The sequence below is a fragment of the Mercenaria mercenaria genome, chromosome 6, assembly GCF_021730395.1.
Source record: "Mercenaria mercenaria strain notata chromosome 6, MADL_Memer_1, whole genome shotgun sequence".
In the NCBI taxonomy this organism is placed as follows: Eukaryota; Metazoa; Mollusca; class Bivalvia; order Venerida; family Veneridae; genus Mercenaria; species Mercenaria mercenaria.
Window position 1 is genome coordinate 86,339,145 of NC_069366.1, and position 21,579 is coordinate 86,360,723.

The 21,579-nt window shown below is 34.4% G+C and overlaps 1 protein-coding gene across 2 annotated transcripts; it reads left to right on the top strand.

Moving 5' to 3' along the window:
* The first annotated feature begins 185 nt into the window (after positions 1–185).
* Positions 186–21,059, top strand: LOC123548311 (uncharacterized). 2 transcript variants are annotated; one of them, XM_045335475.2, is made up of 8 exons: positions 186–325; positions 1,633–3,187; positions 4,981–5,190; positions 6,015–6,062; positions 12,142–12,189; positions 13,847–13,921; positions 19,181–19,228; positions 19,743–21,059. In XM_045335475.2, the coding sequence occupies exons 1-8, from the start codon at positions 302–304 to the stop codon at positions 20,270–20,272; spliced, it is 2,538 nt and encodes an 845-aa protein (XP_045191410.2). In that variant the 5' UTR covers positions 186–301; the 3' UTR covers positions 20,273–21,059. The 2 variants fall into 2 exon arrangements, with proteins under 2 accessions (XP_045191410.2, XP_045191412.2); XM_045335477.2 differs by lacking the exon at positions 4,981–5,190.
* Positions 21,060–21,579: the final 520 nt, after the last annotated feature.

Here is a 21,579-nt window from a genome sequence, read left to right on the forward strand (position 1 = left end):
AATAAATATCTATGAAATCTTTGTAAAATAAAGATTACAATGTGAACTTAAAGCATCTTTTGTATTTACAGTTGATTCATGATACAAGTTGCGTAGTCCTTTTACGACAAGTGCTGTTTTCCGGTTCTCCGTAACCTCGTCATCTTGAAATCCACTTGTGAGTACTTACTTTAGAGAATGAAACTTTTATCAGCTCACAACACAAAGATTGTTAGTCCAGATATATACATGTACTTACAATGGAAGGTTCACTTATTCGTAATACATTGTTTGAAAATATTCACTTGAACAGGAAATAGCTATGGAGTCAGAACCCAGAGAAACGGTAAATCGTTTTATTTTTAATTTCTAAGTCTAGTTTGTTTTTTAGATTTAACTTTGCAAAGAATGAAAATCGCTTAAGAGCGCAAGCTGAAGCACATTCAGAAAAAAGGAAACTGTATTGTTTTAAGATAAGTTGTCATTTCCCATAGAGGCAATTCTAAAAGGGAAATTAGACGCGCCTCGAATAACCGGTCGCTTAGTTTATTAGGAAATCATAAATTAAAACACGAGCTTAGAGGATGCCAACATTTGTGAATGTTTCCTGCTTTGTGACAACTTTTTGCTAAATGTTTCCTACATCATTGAGATCCGGTAGTTGTTGTCATAATCTCTTATTTCCTTTTTCTTGTTGAACTTTTCCTGAATGGCCGCGGCTAAAAAAAAAGAAATATAAAAAGTATATATTATATAATTTGCTGCGATGAAGCATCAAGCATTAAGAGGAACTTATACTTTTAGAAACGATATTATATACATGAATGACGAAAAAAACATTCTAAATGAAATCTTTAATGAGAGTAAGAAGGGGATTGGCGTCCAATGTCGCAGTAACTCGTTGTCAAAATCTTATTGTCTTAGTTATCCATTGTTCTTAACCTTTAGTCGCTAAGTTTCTAAAATGGACTGGTTCATCATTCAATTTGGACTATACCATTTATTATTCAAAGGGGTGTTCACTGAAAATTTACTTACTGAAAAGCGAACAGTGCAGACCATGATCAGACTGCACGGATGTGCAGGTTGATCTTGGTCTGCACTGGTCGCAAAGGCAAAATCACTTGCCTCCAGCAGGCTAAGGGTTAATATTGTCTAATGTCGGAACAATGCCATCATCATCTTCAGTAATCACCTCACTCTAAAAGTGTATACTCGCGATTTCATGGTGATATATGATATTATAATTGAACAATACAAGAGAATACGGAGAATTCACAATAATGTGATACTATTATTAAAACTTGGTGTTAGATAAACTGAATGTAAGACCTTAATCTTATTTTTGGTACATTGTATGCACTTGTGTCTTATGTACAGTCACCAATGGTTATCTGACACGGATTCTGAATACATTCTTTTGTGATTCAAATATGTGAATAAGTCACATTTTTGGGTTTTATAAACAGAATTATAATTAAGTCTTATAATTATAATTTACATTTTATTCAAGTTCACTTTCGACACAGAATCTAGTGCATCTAGATGTGTCCTGTGCAAAATAATGTTATAGATTTGCGCGAGTTTGATAAAAATCCAACTTTCAAGTTTCAGTCTAGTATATGTAAAATAATTCTTTTTTTTCAATTGCAGAATCCATTTGAAGTAAAGAAGACACAACTATACAGCAGTGAAACAGAAGAGTCGATAAACCTTAACCAGGATACACCGGAAGATCTCTCTAACCGCGACAATGAACACAGTGATGTACTGGAAGACGATGCTGAAGATTATGACATATCAGATCATGACGTTCCGGCAAAAGATCTTGCGCATCTAAATGCAGCTGGAAATGCTGCCATCACAAAGAGCGTTCCAGGTATAGATGCAAATGTTACTGCCCTGATAGCTGATGATAAAACTCGTGTTGACAGCAATGGTATTGACAATTCGAAACAACCAGGGAGCAACTGTTCCGCTGAATCAAATGAAAAAGAATATGATGAAACGCAAACATATATCTACGACAGATATTCACCATCAATTAAAGAGAATGTCTTTAAAGATAAAAGAAAATCGCCAGTTATAACAATGCAAGACAATGCAAGGGATGAGATGAATTATGAGGGCACACAACCTGAAAAAGAACTTAGCGCGGAAGAATCACCCACAATTAAAGAAGCTGACTCAATGCAATTTAACAAAGATCAAACCAAAGAACCGTTAAACGATACTTCAGACAATAATGTCGAGCATATAGGAGCTGATGAAAGTGTTTATAAAGACACTCTTAAAAATTCGATTGGCAAAGAAAGGGTATCAACACCAGATACTTTATCACCATCCTGTGAACGCGCCGATGTTTCTTGCGATGTGTCGGAGAAATCTCAGAATCAGATTGTGTCGTCTGGTGAAATATTAGAAATTCCTAATGTACATTCCAAAGTCTATGTAAAACAAATTCCAGTACCTGTAGTGGAGCATAATGATACAAATTCTTCCCATAGTTCCTCTTGTAGCAACGGGTCATTTCCACCAGATTATGAATGCGCTGTACGGAATGCGAGAAGCTATCCACCGTTCACACAAAACCTTCCAGACAGTGACAATGCTAATCTGCCACAGGTTTACCAAGAACCACCACCTTGTTACCCACAAAGTAACTTTTCTGGAGCCGTAGAACAAAAGACTGCAGGTCCGTATCAAACTTCCTCCGATTTAGGTCACATTTCAAGCGTTATGTCGCCAAGTAGTAGATCAGTTACAGAACCATACAAGTCCAGTTCTGTCAAATCTGAAACGAACGAAAACGCGACACAAGGGCATGCAGCAAATAGTTCCTGGAATTATTACGCGCCTGTGACGGGTGATTCAGCAAATGCGTGTAGTGATTATGCTACGTATACTCAATACGCGGAATACGACAGGCAGTTTGGTACACAATCTCAAGGATTTGCAGATGGTGAGGGACGAGGGGCCCCGGACCCAATGCTCCCCGTTCAAGTTGATGCTGAAGAAATGGCAGCCTTTGAGGCACATCAACAGTATATGGCTTCTTGCGCAACGGCACCATATCCGGGAATAGCAAAACAAGATGGTGTCCAGACAGGTCAAGGTCATTTTAAGCTTCCGTCAGCAACAAGTCAGAGTCAAGAAACAATGCTGGCACAACAACTCAGAAAGCCGAGGAAAGTTGTAGTACCTGCAGGTAATAAATTTGTCAGTTTTTGTCTTTGAATTTGGTATAATACTTTTATTCTTGCATGTCAGACATTTCACCGCTGCTGGAAAACTCTTAAGATGACTCTCGTGCTGTATTTGATAAATGAATGCGTAAATTCATACGCTAAGTTAATAAAATAGTAAAAGGAAAAGCAGTCCTTTTATTCTACTTCTTCTAATATTTGAAGCATATATCATTGGTTGTTGGTGTGAATGGAAATTTCCGGCTCTCAGGTTAAGCCTCGTTATCTACACTTAACATTGAGCCAGATATTTTAGCACGCACATCCAACCAGCGAAGGATTCTTATATGAAAGATTTCCGACGTCAGTGCCATCTTCTTGATGCTAGAATGTGATACATATCATAAAGGTTTCATCGTCATTGTGACATTAAAAGTTTAGCTATCGATTCATTGATGCAAAAGTACTGAACTATGACTATTTGTGTTTATAACAATGCTTCTGTCGGTTGAAAATTTTAGTGGGTTTTGGTCATCATTTTCTTCTCTTTTATCCGATTAAGGAATGCATTGCTAAAATTCCTGTAGCATTTTTCATATTTAAACAGATGCACTTTTCCAGTCTCAAATTAAAAGAAATCTTAATACTGAAAGAAAATAAATCTGATATTTCTGACATAAAAATGTTGTACCTAGCCGCATGTTCCCATTCGACTTTATTGTAGGCCTACGTCGTTAGATAAATTGTTGCCAGTTTTACGGCCAATTTAACAACCAATCACAGATTGCGAGATTTGATAACAAAATATAACAACTAATATCAAAACTATTTCACATGTTTCAATATTTTTTTCCTGCAATTATCGATGTGAATTTTCTCACTAAAAGCATAGGCGCTGTGATAATTGGTATATTTTATTGTAAATCATAAAACCAAGACCATCATGTTTTGTAAACGAGTGTCAATTTATTAATTTATTAGCTTATTTTGCGAATTCATCTGGAAAAAAAACTGTATTACGGAATAATTAATTTAATTTGAGAAAAAAAAAAAACAACAACTGTATTACAGTTCAGAGCTTGCATTCAAAGTTCTGAGTCGAGTCTATTAATGCTAAAATTTCTATTTGATCAGCCTATCACCTGCTGAGGACTACTTCTATTAGTCCCTAACCAATCTTAAGACCGGTATATGATTGCGCTTTTCCGTCCGTCCGCCTGTCTTTCACATTTTTGTGTCCAGTCCATAACTTTGACATACATTAAAGGATTTTAATGTGACATTTTATAAATGTTTCCCATAATGAGACGTAGTGTCATGTGCAACAGCAAGACCACTAGTTCGTAGGTCAATGTCACACTTAGAGGACAAAGGTCAACTTTCTTTCCCGTCCGTTTCATAACTCAACAATCCATCGAGTGATTTTAACATTATTTGCCACAAATGTATTACACAACGAAAAGATATGTCCAATTTAACTCCCGCTAGCTCGAAGGTGAAGGTCACACTTAGAGGTCAAATATTAACATAGTATTAACTGGGTCTGTTACGTGTTCTGTCCATAACTCTGTCATTCAGCAAGGGATTTTAAAATTACATGACACAGTTATTGTCAGACGTAGCGGACTTGCAATTTATCGCACACCAAACTATCACCTGTGGTTCCCTGGCTTGTCTTGGGACTGTGTCGAAGCTCTGGTGAATGAGAGTCACTTTGGAAATATTTAAACAAGTTACAGTCTTTGTTTACAATGATAGTAAAAAAAATCTTTAACAAGGTTACATTTGAAAGAATTGTTATCGTTTCATAAATAAGACCCTATGCGATGGACTGTGAGCCATGTGAAGGAATGGCTTGAGTGGACGCTCGGAGAGTACAGCCTATATGACGTCATTGACGTAGAGAAATTCCCAATCGTCAATGGCCGTGAGCTCTGTAACATGTCTCGAGACCAGTTCGGAAAAGCCATTGGTCAATACGAGGCTGCCGAAAAGCTCCTACATCACCTTGAATATCTAAGAGAATGTAAGTTCAAAATATTTATTGATTTTGACTATTCTCTCTGGGTACTTTCTGTTGTTCACATAGCATTTTAAGCATTTAAGCCACGTACTAAAAGACTTATATTTAGTTAGTATAAAATATAGTGTATAAAACTTACATGCTGTGCATGAATTCACTCGAAAAGATTTCATAGAATCAACGGAAATAATCAGAGACAGAAGTTTATGGTATACCTTAAAATTGTTAACTCTTTTTGAACTGGTCGTTAAAATCTGTTACATTTTTTAAATTATCTTAATTATATATTTTATTCTATTTTGTGTTTCTGCTGATGCTTATCTAAAAATCAAGGACTCGTGATATTTTTATCATATTTATACTTAATCATTAATTAAGTTAATGCTATGGTAAATTGGATCAAAATCATTTTGAACAGAAAGCCTTGTCAAGATACCACATTCCCAATTCATATTTTTCTCAAGAGAAAAGCGAAGGGCCAATGTATACAGTGGCTTTATCCAAATCTTTCTTGAGTGATGGATCAACGTTTTACTTGCAATTTAAAAGCAGGTACATAAACAAAAATCTGTATAAAACAAGTACTGTACACTTAAATCTGTATAAAGGCAAGTATGTACGGATTTCCGTTTAGATGGCCCTAACGGAATTCCGTAAGTATGTATAGAGCAAGGAAATATACAAAAATCTGTATAAAAGCAAGTATATATACACAAAAATCTATTTAAAAGCAAGAATATCTGTATTCGCATTGCTTTTTATTTCAAGTTACTCTTCCTTTGAAATCCACAGTTACTGTACTGCAATACATATTCTGTATATTTCAGCTTACAAGGCGGGAAATGATAGCACTTCACAGCCGGCGTCGGGTCCAGGTATTCCCTGTACATTAATACAGCTTGTCTAATTTGTTCTATTATACTTCTTGGAATGCCTTTCAATAGATCCATCCTCTCTTAGTTGATTTCACAGAATCTTGGTTTTACTAAAATACAAGGGGCTTCTGGGCCGACTGGTTAAGTTCGCTGACTATAATTTACTTGCCCCTCAACGACGTGGGTTCGAGCCTCACTCTAGGGGTAGAAGTCTTCCTTTGAGGAAGTTGTCTAGCTGGCTTAAGGAAAGCCGGTGGTTCAACCCAGGTGCTCGCCCGTGATGAAATAATGCCCGGAGGGGCACCTGGGGGTCTTCCTCCACCATGGAAAGCTGGAAAGTCACCATATGACCTATAATTGTGTCGGTGTGACGTAACCACCCCCCCCCCCCCCCCCAAAAAAAAACAAAAAAAAAAAACATACATTGCATACAAAACTACATGTATTTACATTCCACTTCCGATAAAAAAATTCAATCTATCTAAACATTTCCTTTTTTATTTACAAAAATACTGTGACTTATTGTGTATATTCTATGTGTATATTCTATAATGTTCTATGGATCTTTTTAAGTTTCTCTTCTGCTAGCACGTTCATGTGTATAAATACATTATTCAAATTTGCAAGTTGAATATGAGCTTTGAAAGTTGATCGACATTTAAAACATTCAATAGAAAATGACTGACCGTTGCTAAATATTTATTCCAGAAATAAGTACGTATCTCCGATGCTGGCAATAGCGCACGTCGCATGAAATACCACCTGTATATGAGCCGCGCCATGAGAAAACCAACATAGTGGGTTTGCATCCGCGCAGTCTGGTCAGGATCCATGCTGTTCGCTTTCAAAGCCTACTGCAATTATAGAAACCGCTAGCGAACAGCATGGATCCTGATCAGACTGCGCGGATGCGCAGGCTGGTCTTGATCCATGCTGGTCGCAAACCCACTATGTTGATTTTCTCATGGCGCGGCGCAATTATGTTATTTTTATAACTTGCTGTACATGCATGGTCTTCTTTAAATATGTATTTTTTGTCTTCAGTTCTCAGTTCTATCGAAATGCATTAAGTTTAAAATGGATACATTTTAGTATGGGCCGCAAAAGGATACTAGTCTTTTAATGTCATTGCAAGAAAATATTATAAGTGAAATGATAGTGAATGTAGTTGAAATTTATCATATGGTTTGTTGCGGAATCTGCAAAAAAGATGGTGAAGTAAGATAATTTCAACCCTTATCATGCTGGACACGATTGTTTCTGTCTTTGCGACCAGTGTAGATCCTGATCAGCCTGCACATCCGTGCAGTCTGGTCATGATCTGCACATTTCGCTATTCAGTCGGTATCTTTTTGGCAAGCACCCCTTTAAACAGTTAATGGCACTGTCCAAATTGAAAGATGGACAAGTTCATTATAGAAATTTAGCAGGATAAGTGTTAAAGAATTTGTATGTAAATAATTTTGCATTTATAGAAAGTTTAATCTTACGATAAAACTCATATGTATCCTTTAGATTACTTTTAAGGACAATCAAGTTAACAGACAAGATTTTAAGGAAAAGGGATAGGGAAAAGATTATCCCGGTGGAGAAAATAGTTTTCCAGTATGAATGTGGCACTGTTTCCATTCCCTTTCAATCATGTTGGAACTTTTCGTGCGCGCATCTAAATGGCACTCCCTTAATTTTTTTTAAAAAAAAGTAAATGCAATTTCAGGTTTAGAGTAAGAGTTAAGAATAACTCAGCACAAATTTTAATGAAGATAAAAGTCGCCGGGTTCATTCGTTTTTTCGACATGTGTGAAAACGGAAACCGCGCCACTTTAGACAAATAACGGTTCCTTTAACCACAAAGTAGACAAAGTAATCTGATTTAAATGTATAAGAAAATATGATACATTTCTTAAACTAACAGACATAATTCAGAACGATTTAAGCAGACACCATTGATCTTTCTTTGACGTGGTACAAAATCGGCTTACAACGTTGGAATTTTGTTTGCGGACTTTCACAAATCGCCATTTTAAATTTTTAGATCTGTCAGTAAGCGAGTAATGTTAAAAAATGGGTAAACTTCGGTGGCAAACAAGACCTTTTTTCACTACAAAATGAAATAAAGACTGTTTATTTTAGAAACCTGCGTAATAGTGATTCTTCTGTTTGTACAGTTTATTCTTGTATTTGCATCAAAAGTATCAACTTGTGATTGCGGTGTTTATATTTGTTTAAGGTAGCATAGGCAAATATATCATTACTTAAGGACGTGTTTATTTTTTGTTTTGACGGCAAACACGTCTGGTATTGTTAAAGTTGTGTTATTGTTGTCGCGGAGATATCTCTGCTAAATTCTCACAGATTTTCCTGAAAGTAAAATTTACCAGCGGAAAGCGGGAAATTAACGCACCACTTTGATCGGAAATGAAACGAAATTGTCATAAATTGATCAAACTTTTGATGTTTGCCGATCATTTATCTAAGCGTTAATGGGGAAATAAAATTCCAAATGAGTTATAAAGAAGGCATTCAAGTTCATACTGAAATGTAAAGGAATGCATTTATATGACTAAACGAGACGAGTATGGTAGATTTAAAACAATATTTTGCAAAATGCCTAATATAGATGAAACTACTTTATGAAACTAATTCGCTTTGTAAGGACAGAGTTCATATTCTGTTTATGATATTCAGGTTCAGACACTTTAAGAACATTTCTTATGTAAAGCTTGCAACCAAATAACTACTGAATCTGAAAGCCACTCTTTCTTTTTGTCACTTATTAATGCAGATCTTTCCTTGGGGTTATATGACAATTTCATCAAAGATATTTTTATGCCATTTTTAATAGAAATAAATCAATACATAAGTTTATTCCCGATTTGTTCAATTGGTACTACTACATGCTATTGAGAGGATGAACTGTAATTACTTGAAAAAAAACAACCTTTTTTCCAAATTTCTCATTTACTTGAACTATATCTTCTCATACCATCAGAAAACTGACTATTTCAATTTTTTTGTATGAATAATATGAAATTATAAACGCATTCTGACCATATTAATGAAGTGTAGATTATTTATGTAAAAGATGAAGCTGAAATGATTTTACATGATTATTTTTAAAACAATTGCTATGTTTTTACTAACATATTTAAGCACAGAAATAACATAAAGCATTCATGGCTGCACCAATGTTCAAGTAATATAATTATAGATTTTGTGAATAATCAACTCTTATCATGCTGGACACGATTGATTCTGCCTTTGCGACCAGTGTAGATCATGATCAGCCTGCACATCCATGCAGTCTGATCAAGATCTGCACTGTTCGCCATTCAGTCGGTATCTTTTTGATAAACACCCCTTTTAACAGTTAATAGTATTGTCGAAATTGAAAGATGGATAAGTTCTTTATAAAAATTTAGTAGAGTAAGGGTTAAGGTGTTAATTTGCGTCATTCATATTAAAGCCCCCAACTTTAAATTCTTCGGCTATGATGGCGGCATTAAAAAAGAATGGTTCATACATGTATATGCAAGCACCAGATTTAAAACTTCCGTATTTTTATTTGTCATAAAAATCAGGATTAAATGTTACTTTGTTTGTAAAATTATTTAACAGATCAATAATAATGATCCGTTCTCATTTTACGATTGTTGCGCAGTCAATTGTTACTGACCCCAGCACACAGGAAACCATTAGATTTAAGTATGGTGTCATTTTAGGGACACGAGAAATATGGAACTTCGCTTCAGTAAGATTGCAATCAATGGAATATGAATTGGTAAATTTAGTATTAGGAAGAACTGAAACACACTTCCGTATGAAAATGTCTACAAGGACAATGACGATCAGATTTTGACAGAAACACTTTAGACATGAGTAAGCGGACGTGGCTATCCCAAATTAAGTCACACAGTATACGACATTCATGTAATTTTATATTAAAATATTAAAATTGTATAATAAAAGGCGATGATTTAATTTCTAAAGGGATTCTTGTTTACGAGCATTTCTTTTCAGAAGTACATCGGGCAAAATGTAAACGGGGTTTCCAGTGAACATTTTCTTTTAGTTTACACTAGTCATGATTACTAGTAGATAGATGTTGGATCGGTTACTGTGGCTTATATAGAAAATTAACCAAAACACAAAGCAAAGTTTAGTTGTAAGAAACATTAGGGTATGTAAAGAATGCATTCTAGTTTTAAAACACAACTTAGTGTGAAATTTACACCATTGTACGCAAATATGCTGTTTTCAATACTTGACACACAATCGTCCGATCTGTTCAATTTCAATATGTTCTGTTCATTTCTTAATTTCTGCAATTGATCCTTTTATAATCGTTATAATTAAATATATATTATATATAATATATATATATTACATCTAAGTGTCGGACACGTTTGATGTGGCGTTCGGATTCCTCCCAATAAACATGAAAGTGATTTGAAATACATTTCAAAAGAAATAAAACAATAGATAAAAACAAGCATCAAAAGTATTCAAAGTTTACCGTCATACAAAACTGAAATATGTACCGTTTTTAGAAGTTCAACAGTTTTCTATGAATCACGCAAAATTGACTTTAACGGTGATTTGTTACATCCGCCATTTTCCGTCCCATAGTTCCACATCTTCCGGATTCCGAGCAAATTTCCGGTACGACAAACCTCATTTCCGGCACTCTGAAGAGCTTCCATTGAATGAAGTAAAACATTTTGCTTGTTCCTGCACGCAGTTTTATTCTTTATATTGATCATACATGTAAAAATGGCAGTTTCTGACTTTTCATAAAGTGACAAAATTTAGGATCTGGCACGAATATCGCTTCATTTTGAAAAGTTAGTGATACCGTATAGACGTTCATTTTGATTTTTCTATATTATACAGCATTATTTCGGGACAAACATTTTCATTGGGATATATTTTGAAAGCAAAACGAAAGAGGTTTTAAAGATTAAGATGTGTTGTATATATATTTTTAATGTTTGGAACTTGCACTTCATTAATATCTTTCAAGAATGTTTAAATTAATATTCTTTGCGCAAGCTTTTTTTTTTTAAATGAACATGGGAATTTATTTTAAATTAATTTACTAGACAGCAGCTGACAGAGGCGGCGTCTCGTGTAAAGTTTTCCTTTCATTTCGGCAAAACAAATAATTGCGGCCTGCAAAAAGCTGCGAAATCTCTATATTGGGCAGTATTGATCCCGCAGTAAATGACTTCTCGAGTAAATATTGGTTGATAGAAACGACTTCCTGCCCACTGATTGGATAACTCTTTGCGCGCGACAGAATGCATAAAACTCTCATGAATATGGGTTTGCGTCTAAGTAATGATAAGCAAAAGAAATCTAAGAGTCGGATCTGGTGTGAACATTGATTGTTTCCAAAGGAAACTGTCACGTGCATGATTAAGCTTTCTTCATTAAAAAAAAAATAAGTTGGACTTGTAGTGTGTTTCTTTCTTCTAAGCACGTGAAAGTGAATGAATACGATATCTTTAAGAATTGCATGCATGAAAATCGGATATTACACACAAACTGTTGAAATGACATAGTCAAATTTAGCTTCGTGAATGATTTTTAACATTTGACAAATTACACTATGACAATGAAGTTCTATGAGCGGAAGTTTGACGACTCCATGCATGTGCATCCTCTTTCACCCTCCGACTATCTTCGGCAATGTCCGTATACGGCCGGATTTCCCGGGCTTATGCTACCTGGTAAGTGCACGAGAAACTTTCTTTCCTTCTCACTATTCTTAACATAAAATGAAATGTTCATTTAAAACATTTTTATTCATATTTAACTGCATGTTAGTCATTTTAAACACCGAGAAAACGCAAACGTGATTTTAGAGTATAAATATGTTTGTTCACAATATTTAATTACGTAAATGTCAGACCAATACTTTTGTAGTCGTAGTGAAACTTTTTTTTAAACTTCCTTATGTATTTCAGGGGCGCCTTGGTTATGCGCTACTTAACTTTAAAGGTGACGAGTTTTACAGTCATAATTTACAATGTTTAGTTCAGTTCATTGTTGTAACTCTATTTTTTTCCTTCTTCAGAGCCGGGATTCAGTAAGTCGTGGTCACCACAACAAAGTCCACCGCCAGGTAAATCACGCATGTGCAGTTTTTCCCGTCTTTTTTTTGCGTTGTTAACTAAATAACCAGTTAATTAATTAATTTTTATTATTCTCAAGTGCTAAAAAGTACACCATAGCTGCAGCTATGAAAGTTCATTCACTAGTAGATTTGAAGAATCTGAATTTTCTTGTAGGAACATACAAGGCAGATATAAGTTTTAAAACTATTATCTTAATAACTGTCAGACTTAGGAACGAAGACTTTAATGCAAAATTTATTAATACCCTTATATTGCATTGTCAAAACAAAGTCCCAGATGTAAATATTTTGAACCCATCCGTAAGTGATATCTCTTTCACAAAAAGGAGCGTATGCTTTTATCGCGTTTATTTTGCTGTGCTTTAACGAGATATGATTAAAATATTTGTCTTGACTTGACTGTAAGTTGTATGCACTTTCGTGCATATTTTTTTTCATTGTTAAAATGCATTCTGTAAGAAATGAGATATAATTATCATAGTTCAACACAGACTGGGAGAAAATATTTTATGAATGGAAACGAGTCAAAATGCACGACGCCTACATATAAACAACTTTCTGGCGTTTTAATATGTGCAAAACTAGCCGTCTTTATAAAGTTTTGTAAAAAAAAAAACAAAAAAACGTTGCAGACATTATTTAAAAATGTTTGAAAAAGATCCGCAGCAATTCTTCACAGTAAAATTGTTTGAGCTAAAACAACTTTTTGAGAAATATTTCTACCCGACTAAAGTACAGTTGTAGTCAATTAAAATAAACCAAAAAATACAAAAAAAAAAAGAACCCACTGCTATTGCCCATTTTTACAGATTTTCGAAAGATGAAGATGTCATCAAATTATTTATTACGCATCGTTTCACCTTGTCACATAATTTTCCCAAACAATCGGCAGATCAACCGTATTTTGCGTTATTTTCATTGGACCGTTGGGTTAAATAATTCTCCTTGGTGTCAACTGCGAAATAAATCTCAAATCGTCGATTTGTAGTAGTTATTAGATCGTTATCTGATACTATTATTAAATTTTAAATGGATAATAATTCAAATAGTTAACTTTTGGAGACAGATTTTCCGTTTTTTGATTGCTGAACAATTGAATAATATTGTTTCTTTCATTTTTGCCGCCATATTTTCAATTCTTTCAGTGGAATCTCGTCAAATTAAAAAAAAGTAGTTAACAAATATGTTTTGATATTTTTTTGTCTAAATTCTAACGAGTTTAGATTACAGTGCACTTCTTGACTCTCGCTTCTTTGTATGGGAGACTGGTAACAAAAATCTACCCCAAATATCACATGGATTTTTCTAGTTAAGGAATAAAGAACTATACACTCAGTCACTAGGTCAACCTTGAGGTCGTTGGTTCGCGCTCTTGAATCGCCGAGGTCGCAACCAAATCTCATAATTTTGACTCTGTGTAAATTTACAAACACTGAAAATTGTAAACAATGAATTTTCATTACAATAGCTATATTACATTAGTTATACCAGCACCACCCTTTCTCTTTCGTTTGCCTTGAATAATAGAATATACATGTACAAACAACTTTACACATGTGTATATTTAACTAATTATTGTTGACGTAGCTATTAAAATGGCTTAAAGATATTTTCATTATGAAATGTTGTCACTGTCACATTTCAGGCTATCCAACTGGGATCGCTGGTTTTGGCAAGTCTGGGTTCGAATCTCCACATGCGCAGTGGAAGTCATCACAAGGTATAGTAAAACTGTTTATTTTTTATTTCAACAAAACCATTCTATTTGGGCTCACTCCTGTATGAAAATAACATCAGCCTAAGAAGTATTTCATTCTGTTGCGACAGTATTCAATACAAGTCATGTCAAGTCAATACTTTTATTCAGAATCGAAAATACGTGTGAACAAAAAGAACAAGAATATTCATCATGAATGAAATGTGGTTAAAGGTCAAATGCGTGCTTAAAAATAAGGCATTATTTCATTTCAAGACTAAAACATTATTGTTTTATAAAACATGGTTATTCATGCTGCTGTAGCCGTTAGCTTATCAAACGTTAAAATGCAAATTGTTTGTTTAAAATCTAAAAAAAGATACAGTGCTGTAATGAAATAATGACAGAATTCGAGGGTATAAAACGCTCAACACTTCAGCAGAATTGTAGGGACACGTTTTTGCTTTTTTATCATTTTGACATATCGGAAAAGAGCGTTTGCACCAGCTTACCCTAACTTTTTCTATCTGTCTTTAACATTTTGCCAACTGTCATCTTGAGTATGTCAAAAACTGCTCAGCTCCTCGTGTGAGCGTTCTAGGAAGCTCTTCAATGTCCTGAGATATGAAAGGTTGATCTTCATGCGGAATATCTCTATTGTGTACTGCTTCCGCCCCGCTGAATTTCTGAGATACGATTTGACTGTCTTTGCATTTATCCGATTTCGCATTAAGAATAGACATTTTCGATTTTAAATCTGGGGAAAACGTTGCCCTGATTTCTGATAGTTCTTATCACCGATACTTTTACACCACTGACATAAACATAAAGAAAGGGTTCATTTGAAACCAGTAAAATATAGAGTCAGTGTTAATAATTTCTAGGGATGATCAAATACTTTCAGAGATAAAAAGGCATGCATTATAAGTAAATGGCTTAGGAACCTTTACCTAGAAAAAAAGAGAATAAACCCCAATTTCATTTACAGTTTGCATAAGCGCGAGCGGTAATATCACTTGAATACAACTAGTTTAAAATTAGTTTTTAAGATGTTGTTGCTGTTACATCACTACTGCATGCATTTGGTTATTCTTTAATAATTGCAAAATGTACTTTATGTTAAAGGAAAGGAAAATTGTCAGACAATAAACAAGAAAAGAAACAATAAACGAAAAGAAGAAAAAAAACTAGAACTTTATGCCACAGGCGTTCTGTGCGGTGCTGTGTTGTTTTTCGCGTCCTATAATTTTTAGATGTAATTTACTGGACTGATGTGTCATTCCGTCAACTTTCTGCTCCATTAGCGAGTGTTAACATTGGTCAGTAGCTGGAACTAATATCCACCGGCGACAAGTGACCAACGCTGTCACGTGATCACATGGGAGCGCATGCAGCTGCTAATTCCTAATAAAACAAGAAATATCTTAAAAAAAATGATGGTCGGCGAATTGTAATAAGGAAAGAAGTTTATGAATTTTTCATCTAACATTCATCTTTCATCTAACATTTTGCAAAACTAAACACCGCACTTTAACAATTTAAATGGTTCTCTTTTAATTTTTTGCAAATGTTTCGTAGGGTTGCAATTTTGTTTCGTTTATACTTAGACGAATAATTACAGCAGTAGTTTGATGAAGATTCATGAAGCGGTTCATGAGAATAGGTCATTAAACGTGTTTATATTTTTAGCTAAATTGGTCCCTACCCCCATTTGTAACAAAATAGCAAGAGACCTTACGATATTGTTACACATCGAGTTTGATAAAAATCCATTACATTTTAGTGGTTAATGCATATCTACTTTTAGCTATAGTGGTCCCTAATAGGGCCCAAGTTCCTATATAAATTAATTTGGAAGAGGACCTTATAATGATGCTACAGACCAAGTATGACAAAGATCCACCAAGCTGTTCATGAGACGCTGTATAAAGGCATTTCTAGTTTTAGCTCTAGCAGCCCCTAAAAGGGGTTAAATGTCCCAGCTGAACAAAGTTGGCTGCGGGCCTAATAAAGATGCTACAAATCAAGTTTGATTAGAATACATGAGAAAAAAATCAATTAAAGGATTTTTTTATTTATTATTTTTATTTATTTCTAAAATAGGCCAACTGATCCCGCTTTAACAAATGCATATTCGCTATTCATGAATCTTTGGACAATGACGTCACACCTATAAAAAGTGAAGGTCAAGCAAAACATACAATTGTAATTATTTCAATATTTCTGTTTCAAAAGCAAAGTTTGACCGTTGTCATATCACATAGATAAACTGTATGCAGCACACCTTCATTTCAGTGTACTGAGATTCAGTCATTATATAGCATATATATAATAAAACAGATTTCAACTGAGTTCAATATTTGCATACCATACTAAAGAAAGATATTCATATATAATTAATCAGTTAAATAATTTATAACAAATATATCAAAGCAAACAAGTACTCATTTAATATGCAAATTGAATAAGTCACAAAAGCAAGAAACTTTTTCATTTACAGACGACAATTGTAACAAGGAAAATCTTTTAAAAAGCACTTCTCTACATAAAAGACTCTTATCACACCCTTATTCATGCGATACGCAGACCGTATTCAGCTCCTTCTTTAATTTGATATATGTTGGTATTTGAACAGGTTTTCATCATATTTATTAAACTTACTTATCATTTTGAGATATATCAATATTCTTGCTAAATATACTGAGCCAAAGTTAGCTTTAAAACTGTGAACAGCGTCGTTTAGGATAAACGCTTTGTCTACATTTCACTCAGCGTAGCACAATCAACAGAATGAAAGAAATTGACACTCTCGTCCAATCAGGCAGAGTGTTGCATAAATCTTCCATTTGGATAAATTATCTATAATACGTTATCAAGTAGTTTGATTTGCTAACTGAAGTCACGTGGCATAGGTAACGAAAACGAATTTAGACGGCGTCGCCGAAAAAAAGAAATGGTAAAAGTATTTTACTATTTAGTTCACAAAATAGTAATATATGCATCTTTTAATCTTTTTTTTTTGTTATCAGTAGTGTTTACTGAAAAGTAAATTTTCTAAAAATATGTGATATTTACATAAATGTAGAAATTCTATTCTCATCATTATGTTTGATTGTGACCTCGTTTTATATGTTGTATTGAATATATATAACCTCATGTTGTCATTTATATGACCTGAGTGAAATAAAGTAAACAGGCACGTAACTATGGCCTCACGCATTTATTACTTTTTTCATATACACGTATAGTATCAGAAATAAGTTTTCGTACATAAATTTGGTTATTTACCAAAGTATTTTTTATCCGTAATGGTTAAATCTATATAATTGCCTAAGTATTCTTTTTTAAATTTGCATTTCTTTTATTTAACTTTGTATGCGTTTAAGGATGTTTTGACTGGATGTATTTATAAACTTAAGAAGATATTGCCATATGATTCTGAGGCTATGAATTATGCAATCTGACTAAAGTACATCTCCTATTACGCTACGCATAGGATCTGAAAACGACCTATTCATGGCCTCGTTCTGACGACCCTTTCGCTAGCCAATCAGAGCATAGCTTACAACATGTTGCAAATCTACCTGTAGCCTTGACTTTTGATATTTACAATTCATATGTCATATTGGGTCATATAGCCGGTTAGCTCAGTCGGTAGGCCACTTGCTTTGTAAGCGAGGGGTCCCGGGTTCGAGCCCTGGAATAACTGCATATTTTTCTTACTCTTTGGCATTCGAACAAGTCGTCTGATTGGTTAAAATAAAAATAGCAATACTGGAAATCCAAAATATACAGAAGACGTATGTGAATGGGTCGTTCTCAGATCTTCGTTTAGAAGATCAAGTACTTAAGTCAGATTGTGAATTATGTAATGTGCGACTTCGTACTCATCAGATTATTTCCTGCATTAACAGTCACTTTTTACGACACTTAGAACATATTTTTTTCAGAATAAATCTTGTTACCAGGTCTTTCTTTATATCGTTTTTTTTTCATACGTGTAAACACTTCTGGCAGCTATATAAAAGAGGAAGCATGCGAAACGGCATCAGAATTGTGTATTTTCTTTAGCTAAATCAATATTATCAATAACTGAGGCGGACGGTTTTTAAACGCCTAATTAAACCTTTTAAATGTCCAACAGAACGTTTTAAGTCCTTGCTGATGGTCAATAACTCGCCTGTTTATGCCAAAGTGACCAGCCATATCGTTGTCCGTAAATGGTCAAGCGCGGCCTCTGACCTGCACGCGAGTAACTCTCGGGATCATTGCCGTATTCTCGTTTCACTCGATACATGGCACGTGCTAATTAGAGTCTGACAGTTATGATTGGGGTCCTTATACGTTATTATTTTTGCGCGCATGTCCTACAACAATGATCCGCAATGCAAACATATTAATTATCATTTCCAGTTTTTTGACACTGCTAACACTATCCAATCTTGTTAGTTTCATTTGTGGGAATTATGATGTCGTAAAATTTCTGTGTTTACAATTGTTTTCATCTGATAACAATTTGAAATGAAAGTCTGCTAAAATCAGTCTCATAAAATATACATTTGTGAAAGATATGATTCCACCCTCAAACTGGAAAATCAGGCAATACACAATACTATACGCATTGAATCAAAAGTACATACTGGACACGGTTTTAAAGGAATGCGTTTCTTGCCATATTGTCTTTCTTTGAACCACAAGGGAACTTGCAGAATGCATTCAACCATTTCATGAGCCTCCACATTTTGTAGTTACTGCAAATTCATCGCTAAAATTTGATTTTCCTGGGTTTTACATTGAATATAATCACCTTTGTGTGAGAAGAGACTCTAACTGAATATCCTCGCCGACAATTGCAATCTCGTGAGATGTCCAAATCATGATTGTTCAGCTTAATACATCCTCAATACAACTTAATAAACGGATCTTAAACCGACATTAGCTCGCCATTACATCTCGTGGCTCACGCGAGACTTCAAATGAGATTACGGGAAATAAGTGGTCATTTCTTTTAAGATTAATCTTTGCCGTTGAGTTTTTCTCGCCTGATTTAGCGATTTTCCTACCCGTCTATAGAGATTTTCCGGATAATAAGTTCTAGATAAAAGTTCTGCAGACAATTATATAGCCTTTGAAAAACGTTCATTGCAAACAGACCTGACCAAGGGACCTTTTAGTCTTGAACACTATGCTATAATACATTCATATATCTTTGTCTGCAGGAAACTCAAGCTGGTGTTCAGTTTATTTACATACGTGTGCATCTTTTTTGTTTTTTGTTTTCAGATGCATACCAAATACTTGGGCCTATTTCAGCGAGATTCTCAAATACTGGTAAGTTTAACAACTTTACATTTTAAATTGTTCTGTTTAGTCATTTTGAATGGTTTTCATTAGTAAATACACTCAGATCCAAAAGAAAGTGTGCACTTAGTTTTCTGTTATTTTTTTTCGGTTATTTTCATGAAAACTTATAATGTTTGGTACCAAAATTTAAATCAGTTCGTAAACAAATTGGTGTGCATTTTAGATTTTGAGTTATACCTGAGAGTTAGTGTATGAAAAAAAAATGAAACAAAAACGTCGGGGAATTTTTTGAAATATTTAAACTTAAAAAGTGCACACTTTCTTTTGGAACTGAATATATGGTAACTGCTATTCAAACTTTAATTTAGATGATACAGTTTATTCTATAAGTCTTGTTTAAAACATCAAACTGTCTGCAAAAAAAGACAATGCTATTAGAGAATTGCCAAGAATACATTTATGGATGAAACCTTTCAATTTGTTTTTCCTTCATCTCGTTTGTGACATATTCTCTTAAAATGATTCGCCTACTCATTTTCAGGTGGAGGTCAAATACAGCTATGGCAGTTTTTGTTGGAACTACTTTCTGACAGTCGGAACGCTCAAATTATTGCGTGGGAGGGAACCAATGGGGAATTCAAACTTTCAGACCCGGATGAAGTGGCTAGAAAATGGGGTGAAAGAAAAAGCAAACCAAATATGAACTATGACAAACTAAGTAGGGCACTGAGGTACTACTACGATAAAAATATAATGACGAAAGTCCATGGAAAAAGATATGCATACAAATTTGATTTTGCCGGACTTGCTCAGGCCATGCAGCCGACCACACCTGATCATAGTGCTTATAAATACCAACAGGACATGTTAATGTCGGCATACTCGTCACCAAAATTGAACTTTATTTCACCCTCGCATGGCCCGATTACTTCAGCCCCATCTCCCGGAATATTTGGTACGGGAAATCCGTATCCTTGGCCATCAACAACATCTGGGTTCTTTCCGCCAAGTATTCCAAATCACGTGATGTCACACGGGCACCTGCCGTCACATATGTCATCATATTATTGATGGCAAGTAAAGACTATATACAGCAAGAAGCAAATACACAAATATGCACAAAACTACATGCATGCTAGTTCGACAGTTATAAAAAATTGAAACATATCATTTGGAGGCTTGTCATGTAGTTTATATGTGGATTTTGGAAGAGTTTTAGTTTTCAAGTTTTCAAGTAAATTCCGCATGCCTTTTATACAGGTTAGGAATTCATGTACAAGATTCTAACAACGTTAATCAGTGCGTGTATAATATGTAGGGAGCAACGGTTTATATACAGGGGTCAAAGAACTTATTGCAACGCGCGATTGTTGTGCATCAGGCCTCCCAATCATATAGTATCGCACGGTCTCATATATCTGTATAGCCAAACCGTGTCAATTTTCTGGATGTCTTCTCTGAAACGTAACACTTTCGATGATGTAGACATAAGACATACATTTGTAATATGGGCTTATTTTGGTTTTAAGACTTACAAATTGTGATTTGAAAGTCTTTGTTTTGTAATGTTTGTTTGTTTATATGTCTATCTTATTTCTTCGCGTATACAATGTCTGTTTGTAGAGGATTTACGCGAGTTTCAGACTGAAGCAGATCTCAGTTTCCATTACGGAAAAAACATTGGATAATTGCTTCTGTTATTTTTAAAAAAGAAAAATATCTCTCTGCAATATTTAAGTATTAATTCTTTATCATAAAGAAATGATTGTATTATTGTACATATCTATGCTCTGTAAATTCTGTTTAGTGCTGATTTTAAATTATTTGAATATTACATTAAACTGAAATTTCTCATTCATCTCGTGTTTCTTTTATTTTCATCAAAACTAAACATGTGTATATACAGCACATATAAATAAAAAGTCAGACGGAAACGTATATAGTAACGTGAAAACTTATCATATTCCTTTAATAATTACAACAACAACAGCAAAGAGGTAAACACATACTCAAGTACTTAACACAGAGACTTTCATACGTATTAAAATTCCATCCTCGCTGTGTTTTCTAACAATCTCAATATCGAAGCCAAAAAATAAAAATAAAGTGTTTATTCCAAGTTAGGTAAAAACAGTTGAAAGTACCTATTTTTGGTAAAATTGAAAGTTCTATAAGCCATGATAAGGTCTTATGATAAATATTCAGGCCATATAAACATTCTTACTAAAGTGTTTTAATTCTGGAACGGCTTTTTTGATTGACACGTTTTGAACACCCCAGTCCAGACAACGCATACAGATATAACAAAAGAAAAAGGAACATTTGCACTTTCAAACGGCACTCAAAAAGTCTCAAAATAAAATATGACACCTGTCTCG